Here is a 14,690-nt window from a genome sequence, read left to right on the forward strand (position 1 = left end):
CAAAGTAAACAGTCTTTATTTTAAAATGATTCACAAAAAATGTCAAAAAATGCCTCTGTTTTGTTAGTGAAGCATCCAGCAAATATGTATGTATATACGTGTTTAAAAAAATCAACCAGAAACATCAGAATACTGACAACTTGGCTTTTCATGTTTCATAATCCACAAAAATCCACATATCATGAAAAGAGAGATAAATCGACAGTGGAACTTGTATTTGAAAACCTCCACAAGCTGGATTTTAGCAGGAGTTTAATTTAATGAGCCGATTAACCGATTTATTAGATAAAGAATTACCTTTTAAGGCTGGTCTTCACTGCTCTGCACTTTAACCAGTCTCAGTCAGATTAAAAGTGTGAAATAAGACGACCCCTTGTGGACAGTGAATGAAAATTATCTCCTTTTTAAAAAAATTTTTTTAATTTTTTTGTCATTTGAAGATCAGAAACTGAAAACGCAAAACTAAAAGACATAGAGGTATCCAGTGCACAAGATTAAAAAGTAAATGTATACATAAATGAAGCCCGGATAATAAATGAACAAATGAATGGATATTTGGACTCATCTACTACAGCTTGTCTCGTGTTTTAACACATCATAAACGCAGGAATATCTACTCTAAACACTTACTACACAAAGCCCTTCAGGAAGAGCACATGATTGCTGCTGTTTAGAAAAAATCGACCAAATAAAGACAAATAGATCCTTTTTGGGCTGTTGCAGTATTTGTGTGCAATGCAGAGGGACAATAATTAAACACTTTGGTCTTAGCAGACTGCTGTGAGTGTTTCTGACAACATAAAATGATCATATTACAACAATACTAAAGATTAAAAAACAAACAAACAAAACAACACTTGAAAAAGAAAACCATTTTTACATCCCAAAGAGCTCATTGACCTAATCTCTGACACAGATTGATGCCCAGAATCTTAAAAGGGTGGGTTCACATTTTTTCAACTCTTTTTTTTTTTTTAGATGATACTGCTGCAAAATGTCCCTCCAGTTCTGCAAATATCTTCTTTTGTTGTGAATCATTTGTAAGAGATGTGGGGCCAAGACACAGGAAGACAATCTGAGGCTACGGCAGTCTCATTTAAGTTGGGATGTTTTCAGAGCGAAACTTCCTTTTTCTTTGTTTCTCTACAAAGGATGCCTTTGCTTTAACATGAGAATGTGCTTTGTAAAGCAACAGCAATAAAACACTGTCTGGACAAAACAAATAATTCAGACAGAAGAAACCTCCTGTTAGCTGAATTTTATGTGTTGTTAAGGAAAAAATAGACAGTGGCTTTCATACCTAGATTTCTCTCATTAAAATTCCATTACGAAGGTATTTTCACATCTGAAAGGAGAAAAAGGAAAAACTGTGATAACTAAAAAAAACCTTTTATTTTAAGAACGTATCCAATTAAATGCCCTGTTGTGTAACCTTATCACATAAAACCCCAGTCAAGCTACTTTTTTAGTACCTCCTATTTTTTTTTTTATATATTTTATTTTATTTTGGCTTTGAAAGCTGAATATGTATGGACGTTTTTGTTTTTTTTTCATATGTGCACTTCAGAGAAATTCAGTTGGTCCCACACTGCTGCTGTGCCCAACTTCAACAAAGTCACAAGAAAACAATCACATTTCCAACTTGTACTTTTGATTCACATTAGCTCCACACAGAAAACTAACTCTAACCAAACAAAAAGCAAAAGTCTGTATGCATCTATCTCCTCATGGGATCAAGCAAGTGATGCAGAGAAGAATTCTCCACTGCCCAGGAGAGACCAGCTCTGTTTGAGGAGACAAAGAGAGGCATATGTCGACCCTTTATGGTTTTGTCTGAAGACAGATGTTGACTGAGAGTGGGTTGTAGAGCGGAGCAGCTGGCTATCTCTGCCAGCCGTCGCTCATCTCTAACTGCCGGAGCGACTGCCCTCCTTCCTCTTGGTCTTGTGGGTAGCCGGTTTTGGCAAACTCTTTTGTGCCATTGGCTGGGTGGCTATCTGGAGGGGTATGACGAGCTGAATCGGGGTTGCTCATTGGAGAATGCTGCCTGAGGTGGTGCAGAGGAGGGGAGGCAGGTGAGGCCATGTGCTCAGGAGAGCTACGCTCCGATTTGATGTTGAGGTTGAGGGACGGCAGATGCGGAGAGGTTGGAGTGCAGGACTGAGAGGGGAAAGAGCATCCCCCGCTGGACCCTCTGAAAACAACAAGAGGGTGGAGGAAATGAATTTGGATTGAAACACGTCATCAGTCCTGGAGTTACAGCTAAGGGGCACTAGAAGTAGCTTGAAGATAATTTAAAGACAGTCAAAACTGCTTGTGAACATGGCATTTAAGAGTCAACTATCACTAATGGTTCAAAATTATATATACAGTGGATTTACTGTATTATGTCTAGAATAATATATGATATGCTCACACAGGATTTATATGAGGCCCATGAGGCTCCTGAGGTGGCTGCGCCGCTTGCCAGGGGTTTACTGTTCCTCGTTGTAAACTGACTGAGTGATAAAAACCAGGCTGGCTGTACTCTGCAAAGGAAGAATAGATATACATCGATTTGGAGAGGACAGGGGGGGAAACAGGAGAAAAGATACAGTTTAATAAAATGGTTTCATTTTAAGACAAGATAAACTTCACAGCAAGGCTGGTTTGACGTTTTGGGAAATACCCTTTGTAGTTTTTATCGATGAGCACAAGATAAGAAGACTGTAACCTCCCATCACTCATGTCTGTACACTAGAGATGAAGTTAGAGTCAGAAGATGTTCTGCTTAATTTGGAACAGTGTAAAAAAAACCCTAACAAAATTTCCCTTTCTTTTTCTTTTTCTTTTTCTTCTTCTTCTTTATTTATTTATTTATTTATTTATTTATTTATTTATTTATTTATTTATTTATTTTTACCTTCTGTGGAACTAATTCCTGCCTGGGTTTAGCAAGAAAGGCAATGTTTTCTCATGATAAATTCACCAGAAAACCACCTGAAACTCTCCAAGCTCCTGGTCCTGCACAAACTCCAAACCTTTTTACACAAGGTTTGTGCACTAATAATGAGGTTCTGGAGTGAACTGCACCACAGTCAGTCAGTATCCTTGCGTTGCAGTTGTTATCCTAAGCTATGCTAAGAGAGTATATGTGTGGTAGGTTTAGTTTTGCCATACAGACATGAGAGTGGCATTAACACTCTGATATAACCTGTTAACATGTCAAGTTATTGCTGTATGACTACTTTGTTAGTTGCCATATATTTTTCATATATTTCTTTTTTCTTTCTTTCTATAGTAACAGAACACAGATGACATACCAGAGGCTCCAGGGGAGGGGAGACCATATCCTCCCAAACTGTGACTCAGCAGCCCTGCCTTCCCCATAGCCACCATGGAGCTGCTGCTGTGCAGGCCCTGGTATAAAAGACCCCTCTGATGATCAGAGAAAGGGAAACAGTCATACTGGAAATCTTGAGTTTGTACTGATATAGTGAAGTCAGTGTATGAACACTATGAAACTTGTGAACATTATAATTGTGAGAGGTGTGAATGAGTCAAAAAACCTGTGAAGTTTCTTGTCCAAGTTTGCAGAACTATTTATGTGTTTTGGTATTTAATTAAGAACCTTAGTTTTTAGAAGCAGTACGACATCTATTAGAGGCACTGACACCTATTTGTTTTGATCACACTGGATAGCACAGCTACTTACAGCGGAGTTGTGGTTAGCACGTGTGGCCCCCATGGCCTGATTAGCACCATCTGCCCGCAGGTTTTCAGTGCCCACGTTCAGAGGAGGAGGGCTTTTCATGTCCAGAGCTCGATTGAGGTTGCCATGGGAAAACACAGAGTAGCCGATACCTAAAGAGTAAAAAAAAGGAGCAGGAAGTGAAAAGCGATCTAAGCCCGTTCCACTACTGTCATTTATTCTTTGTGATACAATCATCACCTCCCTCTGTTGCGGTATACAAGTGTGATTTTGAAAAAAAGAACTTCTTCTTTTCCTTTAACCTTTGAATGAGTATCAAGCCTTCGTGAGACACCAGGCAGGTCTGAATACTTATAATATGTGCAACTGTACTGAATATACTGTAACTCATGTGACAGAGTCCATTGCGAACGCAATGTAAACCAACAATCACTGTCAAATCTTAGATAAAACAGAGCAGTGCATTTAGAATCACTAAAAATGTCAGTGATCAGTATTTAATGACATCCCAGTGCATCCAAATAGTTAGCGACTGTATGATGGCTGACATGATAGGCAGGTGTGATGCATTCTGAATAGAAACCACAGAGCTGGTTGTAGCTGCAGTTACACTGTTGGAGGGCCAGTTTCACATAACAGACCGACTACGCACAAGCACACATACACACACAAACACACACACTTCCTGTGAGTTCACAGCCAGCTGCACAGATGGTTGACAGTACACACGAATTTTACAGAAAGCATTTAACAAGAAGTTAGAAGAGTGGCTCGTGGATTTTCATGTGAAAAGCTATGACTCTGTTTAAAGGTAGAATAATACTGGTAGATTATTTGTAGTGGTAGATGAAATTTTAAAAAATCATTTAGACTTTGGTTTCATCATGAAAGCGTTAAAAAAACACAAATAACTCACAAATGAGCCTGAATGAACCTGACAAAGGCCCAAAGTTTGTGGAACTTGTCAAAAGCGATACATAGATGCAATAGAAACTGACGTGTTTTTTTCAAACACAAGACATACACAAATAGATACTACCCTTAGTAGTTATGATGATTCTGGTATAGGACTTAATGAGACTAACCCGAGTGTGGAGACATGAATGCAGTGTGTGCATGGGGTGCAGCAGGACTGGCCGAGCTGGATCTGGAGTTTAGAGATTTAAAGCTCGGGGGTCTGTGGGAGGTCATGCCGGATCCGGATGAATTGGGAAAACCATTCTCGCAACCTGCAGACACGAGGAACTGTGCCTCTGGCGAGAGCAGAGAGGGACCCTGAAGAGTAAAACACATAACGTGTAATTTTGACAACAGTATGGATTAAAGATCAGTTAATTAAACATGCTTTCGTAACACAGAATTCTAATTAGAAGTCAGTTTGTCTGTGTTTGGTCTGTGAGTGTTGAGTGTAAGTACGGAGTAAGGAGTAAGTATGTGGTCACTAACATAGAAGCGCTGGCGAGCCACAGAGAGATCCATGCCCTCACTTAGAGGATACTTGTCTGACGCCACCTGCATGCTCTCCTCACTGTCAAGCTCTGAGCCATCAAGTCCGAGTCCTTTCCTACGCAGGGTCTGATGCAGAAGAGAAAGTGCACATGGAAAATTACTGGCAACAATAGCACAATGGTTTCGAACCACAACAATGTCACGGGAAAGGGTTTTCACTCAAAATACAACACCTGTTTTTCCAATTATTTTTTTTACAATATCCTTCCAGAGGCTTTATATCGAATAATTGCATGTTCTGTTAAAAATTGGTTTATGTTTCAGATCAGCTGCGTATGAGAAGCTTTCACATACTTCTTTTTTAAAAGCTCCTAAAATAGTACCTCCAGTATGTCCGTGTTGGTGCGACTCTCGTGTGGCTCGCTGTACTCGGTGTATTTTAGCAGAACTTTATCCATGTCTGTGCTGGCGTACTGGAACAGACGGTTCGTGCTGTTGAAGATGATGAGAGCGATCTCGCAGTCACAGAGCACGCTCAGCTCGTAAGCTTTCTTCATCAGGCCAAATTTACGTTTGGTGAAGGTCACCTGTGACAGAAGAAAAACAGGTTTGCACTTTTAACTCCCTCCAGTTAACTCTGCAAAGTTGTGAGCATGACGAATTAAGGAAGTTGGATAATTAAAAATAAAATAAAATAAAATAAAATTAAATTAAATTAAATTAAATTAAATTAAATTAAATTAAATTAAATTAAATTAAATTAAATTAAATTAAATTAAATTAAATTAAATTAAATATCCCAGAGAGACTTTACAGTGCAGAACACGTTCAATCACCAAACACTTCATTCAGATACACAAACCTTATCACCACAACACTTTCAGTCAAAAAGATCAGATATGAGAAATAAATTGTGTTTATCAGCATTCTGAAAACAGTTAAATAAGAGCTCTGGATGTGTACACAAACTCACTATGCATATCATGTGTTTTTCCTAACACAGCTAAAACTTTAAATAATATTTAGGGTGTTTCATGGAATTGTAGTATTTGAACAAATATTAATGCACGAATAGGCTATAAATATGATGCAAGCAATTTTGTTCATGCCACAGTATTGTACAAATGATAATATCTGTCTGTGGTATTGCAGAGCGGTGTAACTCCTGTGCCATAAGTTGATGTAAGTACTATGTTGTATATGTAATCGGTGCTGTCATGATTCATTTAGCATCAAACTGATAAGCAGTTCCTCTTCTGTTTAATGGTGTGTTTTCTTGTTAGTTCTTAAATTTTAATAATATTTCCTTAATCTAGTGTCGACTGTCGGCACGCTCACATCCTTTTTTTTGTTCAGTGTGAAAGATTGTCTTTTTGTCAAATAAAATAATCTCACTTTAACTGGTGTTAAGGCTTTTGATAAATTCACAGCTTTAGGTTATTGTATCACTTACGTTCAAAATATTTGCTATTACCACCGTTGGGTAGAAAATAATGAATGCTAGTGATGTTGTAAACTGCACGATTTTAATAATGTTTCACACTAGTATAAATATCGTAATTTGATATTTCATTAATAGTCATCCTTGCATGCCTTTGCATTTGCATTTCAATCAGTGAACCTATGTTTTAAATATTTGCAGTGCAATGTTGGACAACAAACAACCACAGCGTCGGCTACATAACATGCACATTTGCATGAAACATGTACCGCTATTTTTGCAACTCAGTGCTTGCAGCTTAAGTGACACTTAATTACGGAGTCTAAAACATATCTGGAAGAGGAAAACGTTAAAAATTTGCCTGATACATTTCCTGAGATATCAGCGCGATGTCTTTAAATGTCTTGGATTGATATACAATTTTTACACTAGAGAAAAGGCCCACACGTTCACACTGTAATAATATTTGACACTTAAAAAACAAGAAAATGTATCTGATTGTTCAAATAATCTGGATGAAGTTTTTATTCTTCCTGCAGTTAACTATAATTTTAGTAGGACTGGATAATATTTACTGAGAAATATTTTTTTTAAAACAACATATGTGTCTGTGTGTGCGTAACATGAAACGATGTGTGCTCACCTGTCTATTTCTCTGGTCAAGAATACGAGAAATTTGTATTTTCTTTCTTCCCATTTTCTCTTCTCTTCTTAGTCTGACACCTGTCAAACAAAGTGAAAATCAGTGTTATACTAGAATAAAACAGCATACTTAAACATTTGCAGTAATGTGTGAAAATCAGCATCAATGAAATGACCTAAAACATTAAATGAACCTTTACTCTCGAAGATCACAAAAAGATTTACCTCGATACTTAAGCTTGCATTTGTAAGCAGTTGAACTAATTATTAATTACTGTAACAAATTTGAGGTGATATGATCACATATTATAATAAGAATAGAATAAATGTTCAGTCTTTAATACAATTCTGATGGGAAAATGTCATCCCTTTGCTTTAAGTGACTCAAGTCCTTTCCCCTCAGTGGGGCGAAGGGTGTTTATTTTTACCACCATGAAGCGATGCGGTCTAAAGTTAGCGTGGCTCTTGTGGGGCTAGCAGTCCACACAGAATGACACCCTGACAGTCTGGGTTACCCCCGGGCCAACAGCACAGTGCTTGACTGCACCAAGCGGCCCCAAGAGACAGGGTTAAAAATACAGTCCATAGCTCTTTTTAAAGGTTCAGCAGGCAATAGCTGAAACCAAACAGTAGAAGGAAAACGGTGTGTTCTTGAAAGATGGCTAATGCTAAAAGCCACCCACTCTTCTCTCATGCACGGCCAGGTCAGAAAAAAACAAAACAAAACAGGATTTTCAGGGGCAAATAGCAAAGACGTGGCTGGCTTGAGAATGTCCATTTTTGAAACTCACACTCGTGGTTTTTCTGTTTTTGTTGGGCTAGAAAACAATGCCCCCCATCCCTGCTGTATAGAAACAAAAACAAAGCAGAAAAACGTGGAACTGAATGTTTAATTACATTGACGCTTTAAGAGATGGCTTTGCTGAAAATACAACATTAAATCAAATGTATCCATAAATTTGCTCCCTGTATGAGCTGTCTCCGTTTGATGCTCACTATCAGTAAAACAACTGTGTTAAGTGGTGGTCTGCCTCTTCTGACTGGGCCATACAGTATTTCTCTAAAGCCCAGAGGAGTTTTCACTGGTTTCCCCCCCTAATTCTAGACGTCGTGACTTCTCTATATTTAGTTGCTTGCCCCTCCTGATGGTGCCTGAGCGGATATGAAGCCCATGTTCCCACGACCCCTAAAGTACCCGCTGTCCTTCAACATAAGCTTGGCACACAGAAATTTGGGGCATGTCTGGAAGAGTCCACCTCGTTGCCCTTACGATTACCTTATAAAGTCTTGCATTATTTGCTTCGTTGAATATGTTGCAGAGCCAAGACAAACCTCAAAAGTAACAGCTGCAGACAAACTCATCCTTGCCAATGTCTGTACGGTAAAACAAAGTGCACAACAGAAAAATAGAACCACAAAACCAGCACTGGTCTGTCTAACTAACAACTCAACTACCACAAAGAATTCACACCAGGCCAATCTGTTCTGGGTTTTTTTTTGGACCAGAAGTGAGACAATTTCACCTCATATCAAGGCATGTTAATGTAGAGAAGAGAGGGAAGTGGGACATATGTTCTAAAAAAGGCTGAAAGATGTTTATCACAGGGTTTTACCGAAGGTTCCGCTCCTCTCAAATACAACCAAATGTCAACTATTAGAGCTGCTGACAGCTCTGTTAAAACCTATGGCTAGCTGGGTATATATAGCTGCCCCTCCAGCAAACCGGCGTGGAGTTAGCTATAGAAAATCTATGTGGTTTGGTAGGTTTGTCAAAGGCCTAAAGGCCGAGGTGGGCAGGAAAAGCCTGGCTGTGCCTCACAGCTAAATCTGGATACTTTCCCATTTGACAACTGCCATTTGAGGTCTGCACATTCACAGAAACAAAAAACAGCATGCACCTACTGCCTGTGACATTTCATCTCCATGGTCAACTACTGAACATCTCGGGGAAAAGGTGGACATGAAACGGAACAAGCAAATCTTCCTTTTTGTCTCATTTGCCATCAAATGGACATGAATGAAAAACAGAATCACCATCTAACCTGTCATTGTCCAATAGTTCAGCACATGCACACCTTCCCCAGAGCCTCAGGCTTCTAGGGAAGGACAGTGCCTTTGACAGATACCTTCCCAAAGGTGAGACAGTGGAAAACACTGAGCACAGACACATACAAGGACAGCAGGAGCTTTGCTTTACCCCGGGATCGTCTGACTAATCACCAGGGAACTACCTGGGACAACAGTGCACATGTACAGAAAACCCTGCGCATCAAGGTAATTTTAATTGGTCTTATTAGCACTGCTGATGTTGCTCATTAACAATATGTATCGCGCGACATGTTTTCTTGCTGCAGTGAACTGTATGCATGAATGAGAAGGGGGAAAAAGTAGGGCATTTGTAGAGTATTGGGGGTTCTGCTTCAATGGTTTCCTTTCCATGAGTCATTCAGAGCATGGTGGCTTCAAATGTTTCAAAAACATGATAAACACTTGTAAGCATATTAGCCAGGGAGGTTAATGGTTTCTTCTATGGTGAAAAAGCAGATTGCCCTGCTCTCTACGCAGTACTGAATGTTAAATATGACAAGATATATAATGGTAGTGTTAAAATACTGATAATTAAAGATGGTTTGAGAAAAGGGTTTTGCTTTTGCTAAACTATTTTTTTCATGTTTTGCTCTGTGAATGCATTAGTTACACAACTATGGTGATAACAAGAGAAGCAACACCTAAAATGTCTACTGTACTATATGGGTATAATGTGCTTTAACTGTTGCAAGCAGTGTGTGAATCAAATCTAACAGGGTTGTTGTTTTCACTGCTTTAGTCATTTTATCAGCTTGTGAATGTCATATCAAAGGCCAGTGTTATGTGGGCCGATGTCTGTCTTCACCCATTCCCTCCCTGTATGTATTAGAGCATATACATACATCCTTCTGAACTAAAGTTAAAAAAGGTGAAGGCCAAATCTTGAAAAATTTGAAGTCTTAGTGACAGCCTCACTTATTCAAATCAAAACAGAAGCATACTCATAAAATAAAGGCCCCAGGGGAACACTTTGCTTCTTAGTCTTTATAGTTCTCGACAAAGCTTTGCATAGCTAGCATGGTAACCAAAAGAGGTCTTTTTATTATTTTTATCTTGCAGTATACCTAGCTGTATATGTCTCTGTTTGCCACCTTTGGGGTCAAATGGTTCATGTGCTCATCGGGCCTTTGCAGTGCAATAGCGAGGAAATATTTGTCTAATTTTAACTGGGTATAATTGAATTGCCTTGATATTTTTTCATAGAGCCAGAGTAGCAATGTTGCATGCAGGCATGTGCTGAACATTTGATCTTTCCATAAATAGAGAAAAAAGTTTTTTTTTTAGTCTTCCAAAAGGTTAGAAAGTCTGACATCCTCTCAAACTATCTGTGAAGATGAGCCACACCTCGCACTAAAAGAGGAAAACCTCTTTGAGGGCATTAAAAATGGAAAAAGATACATGTCCAGCACAAAGGAATGTCAGAAGATTAAAGACATCAGAATCAGTAATGCTTGCTTTAAATTAGACTAAGGACAACAGGTAAAGGGATGAAAGAGCTATCTACCTGTCTGTCTAGATATCTATCTATATCTGTTTCTAATAAGAGCAAAGTTAGTCGAGATTCTTCTTAAAAGTTGAAGCAGTCTACTTAGAATGGACTCATGGGATGTGTTTGCTTTCAAAGGACTCTGATTCATTTTTCACAGTGAGCAAGCCAAGCAAGAATTAAGTAATAATAATAACTATTTTTTATTATTATTATTATAATGATAATAATAATCATAAAAGTTAAAAAGAAGTAGAAATGCATTGCTTAAACCCGTTTATGGGCAATTATTCCCAATAACTTGCTGACGTCATTTCAAATAGACAGTTTAAGAATAGCCCGTCTGTCCCCGAGTTGCCAAGCACTCCTGTCTATTATAGCCTCATCTCAATAACACAGCAACAGGTACTTTACTCACAGCTGTGTCATGCAATGCTCTACACAGGAAACCCCAGGAAGCTTCGCTCATTTGCCTTAAAAACCGAAATAAGAAGATAAAACAGAAACTCAACACGTGCTTAAAAATAAAAATAGAGCATCTGATCTCACCTGTTCCTCGATCTTCTTTTTCTCTGTTTACTTCTTAGTTTCACCCACTCGATCAGGACCAGTCAAACAGGAATAGTTGCTGATAGGAAACATAAATGACTAAATGAGCGTCGAGAGTCTTGTTGTGCGTTCTGGTCTTGTGCAGATGCAGAAATATTCACCTGATGCAGAAGCTGCGGATGATTCAGGAGCGCTCCTTTCCAACAGCTGGCTGCTACAGCCCGCCTCTCGCTCTGTTTGTGTGTGTCACCACACACCGCCTCCTCGGCCATGCTATTGGACACACTCTTCCACCTCCCCTCCGCGTATAAACGCATTCGTCACTATAAGGTGTCAGCAAAAGTTGCGTAAAGTCCTTTATGCCTTCAAGATTTGCATTATGAAGCAATTTAGTTCTAATGTTATCTTTTAAAATGTATGTATATATCTATGGTTAAAGGGCATTTTTGCTTGTGATTCATTCATGTACCACAAAATATTACAAGGTTTTTGCAGGACATTACAACATGTCCTGCAAAATGTCAAAAACAAAAATATATTCATTTTTTTTATTTTTAAATAAAATTTTATGGGCTAAATTTAAGGGATGACTTGAATTAATCTCTTTAATGGGATTCTGCAAAACTTAAATTGAGGGGTGAGTCACATGAATTTGATATACTGTGCAAATGTGAGTGCTATGGCTGACTTTAATCAACTCTGAAAATGTGACAATGATAAGATTTATTTACTTTTAAACAAAGCTACAAGCATTTGAACGCAAAGCAGAAGGAAGCAGAAGAGCATGGAGCATAGCTGAGGTGTATGGCGGTTCTTCCCCAATTACAATGCAAGGCACAACATTAGGTGTGAGATTCTGTTACTAAATGTACTGCACACAGTAGGAATAGGCATATGTTATGTTTCTACAGTAGATATGGTAGATATTTGTTATGATATTTGCTATTATTTTGTTTTAAAAAATCCCCTTAAATGTAAATCCTGCTTTGCCTTAAAAAGTAGAAGATACAATGTGCTTTTTAAAATCAGCCCCTAGCAGAGTCAGTGAACCTAAAGAATTACAGTCTGATCCAAAAGTCATTCAGCAATGAGAATAGAGCAAAACTATTCTGAGGAACACTCTTCTAGAGTTCACGGTCATTTTGATAAAAATATTTAAACATTTTGGCCTCTTTGGTTGGAAGGAATTTTTCATTTTTTTAGTATTGACGTAAAATTTTTATTGTGACTGATGAATTAAAGACTTCGTTATTGGAGGTTGACTATGGTGTTTCGCTGCTGTTATGGGAAAAGGATACATCAGTAAATGTTAACTGTTTATCGGGATACACATATCTCTTTGCATTAAAGTCAATTTGCACAGTACCAACTGAAACACTGCGTTATGCTCAGCAAACCTGAACACTGGCCACAGGCCATTGCTCAATACCAGAGTCTGTGGTGGCCTGTCACTAATTCAAACTTTACACATTTCTCTGCCATAGAAACAGTGACAACCTAATCACACATTTACACCAATAAAAGCTTAAACACAACATAATTGCAATAGCCAATTCTAAAACTACAAAATGAGTTATTTAAGATTAAGAGTCTTTTTAGTGTTTGTGCCTGTTTGTCCGTACATCAAGTAATTTAAAAATCAAACATTCAGGCAGTAACTATGTATAAATAGGTGTGGAAATAAAAAGCAAATACAAAATACTGGATGAAAAGTCAAAATTTGGAACGACGAGGGCATAGTTAACATTATCAGCGCTCAAAGCAATGTTTGCTTTCAAGTTGAGAGCAGCTCAGAGTGATTTCCTCATTTTAGTCTAGCCTGAATATTTGAGGCACAAGGAGCTATGCAAAAATAAACAAATCGCTTAAAAAAGGCAAAGAAAGCGGAAAAGGACAGAAAATAAATGTAACTTATGTTGTTTTATTTCCTGTTTCCTACCTAGATAAAACTCGACACCCTTCTTTATGATGCTGTACATCAAGAGCTTGGAAACTACTGGCCTAAAAACATACAACTGATGTTAAAAATACTTCTTTAATTACAGCAGCATGTCTTGATTTAATAGCAATGCTATAAGATTTTTCTTGAGGCTTCATTTGAATTTTGATGCCCTTAACCACAAGATCTAATTACTTAACTCAGCAATATTCTGGAAGCAAATGTCTGTGAATACTGGCTCAAAAACATCAGAAGAGGCCTCATATTGACAGGCATTAACTACACTGACATACCCTTTGGCACATCTCTGAATATTAGTCAATAGTCTCAAATGTTCCCACTTTCTCCATATCATCAGTAAATGATAGATCCCGGTGACACCTAACTGTGACATCTAATACTTATTTATAACTAGCAAACACTGAAACTAACTTCATCCGTGCTGTTATTTTGTAAATGCTTTACTCATAAGTTGTTCATTCCCCTTTGCCAAATCAACCATGGCACATAAAATCGTTCAGTCAGAATTCCATAAGTGCCATGTGCACTGTAGCCCATGCAGAGCTGATGTCATTGGATATATGTTCATCAGCTAACCTGGGTAGTATTGATAGAAAGTAAATGGGGTGTAAAAAGGAGAGGAAACTGACAGAGAATGATCAAAGCAAAGAAAAAAACTAACAGAAAGCAGACATGCTGTCAGCTTAATAGGTATATTTAGAGTTAATAACTGAATCACTGCATGAGCTGCATTATTAACTATTTTGGGGTTGTTACACAATGTACTAAATATAATATGGTGGCAATTTATTAGCACAGATCATCTTTGCAAGTGTGGATAACAACTCTATTTTCTCTCACGCAAAGACAAACACATCAACACAGACATGGAGATGCAGTGACACAAGCACACATGCACAGTCTGAGATCCCAAGAGATAGCTTAAACTGTGCATCTGATGCAATACTTAGTAACATCCCTGCAGGCTACCACAGTCTTCACCTCCAGGAATCATTTGTGTGGGGCCCAAGCGTGCTGACGGCAAATACAGCAAATCCCCATCTGTAAATAAAGCAAGCTAATCACCTGCAGCAAAGGGGAAATTATGTCTTTGCTATGCGTTGTGTTTGCGCATAGCAAAGAGTGCATTCTTCTTTTAAACACAGCGAGAGCTTTGCCGTCGGTGTAGGCACTGAAGGTGGAATCTGAACTGCGTTCACATTCACACAGTCAGAATTACTGATAAATGTCTAAGACAAGAGAAGTTGAGAGAAGCTGCAGAAAGATAAAGGTGCCTTTGCCCTTTGAGAACTTTCCGTATCAAGTCCATTTTTTTTCATTTTCCTGAAACTTCTCACTTCTGCTTTCGACAAGATCAGCCGCGACCCTTTTAGAGCATGTGGTG

General features: G+C 38.4%; 1 protein-coding gene across 1 annotated transcript in view; it reads right to left on the reverse strand.

Annotated features, from left to right (window-relative positions):
* mef2b (myocyte enhancer factor 2b) overlaps positions 1–14,690 on the reverse strand; it is a 17,442-nt gene continuing 2,752 nt past the window's right edge. Inside the window, exons 2-11 of the mRNA XM_085263715.1 lie at positions 11,508–11,669; positions 11,347–11,425; positions 7,225–7,304; positions 5,524–5,727; positions 5,138–5,266; positions 4,777–4,966; positions 3,695–3,843; positions 3,303–3,417; positions 2,417–2,528; positions 1–2,194 (exon numbers count right to left, since the gene is read on the reverse strand). Coding sequence (XP_085119841.1) covers positions 1,882–2,194; positions 2,417–2,528; positions 3,303–3,417; positions 3,695–3,843; positions 4,777–4,966; positions 5,138–5,266; positions 5,524–5,727; positions 7,225–7,278 — 1,266 coding nt within the window. The 5' untranslated portion in view covers positions 7,279–7,304; positions 11,347–11,425; positions 11,508–11,669 and the 3' untranslated portion in view covers positions 1–1,881. The remainder of the gene's footprint in view (positions 2,195–2,416; positions 2,529–3,302; positions 3,418–3,694; positions 3,844–4,776; positions 4,967–5,137; positions 5,267–5,523; positions 5,728–7,224; positions 7,305–11,346; positions 11,426–11,507; positions 11,670–14,690) is intronic.

The sequence above is a fragment of the Mchenga conophoros genome, linkage group LG23 (genome assembly GCF_057382185.1).
Source record: "Mchenga conophoros isolate Kocher_MC1m ecotype Shallow Benthic linkage group LG23, M_conophoros_male_GT1.1, whole genome shotgun sequence".
Classification (NCBI taxonomy): Eukaryota; Metazoa; Chordata; class Actinopteri; order Cichliformes; family Cichlidae; genus Mchenga; species Mchenga conophoros.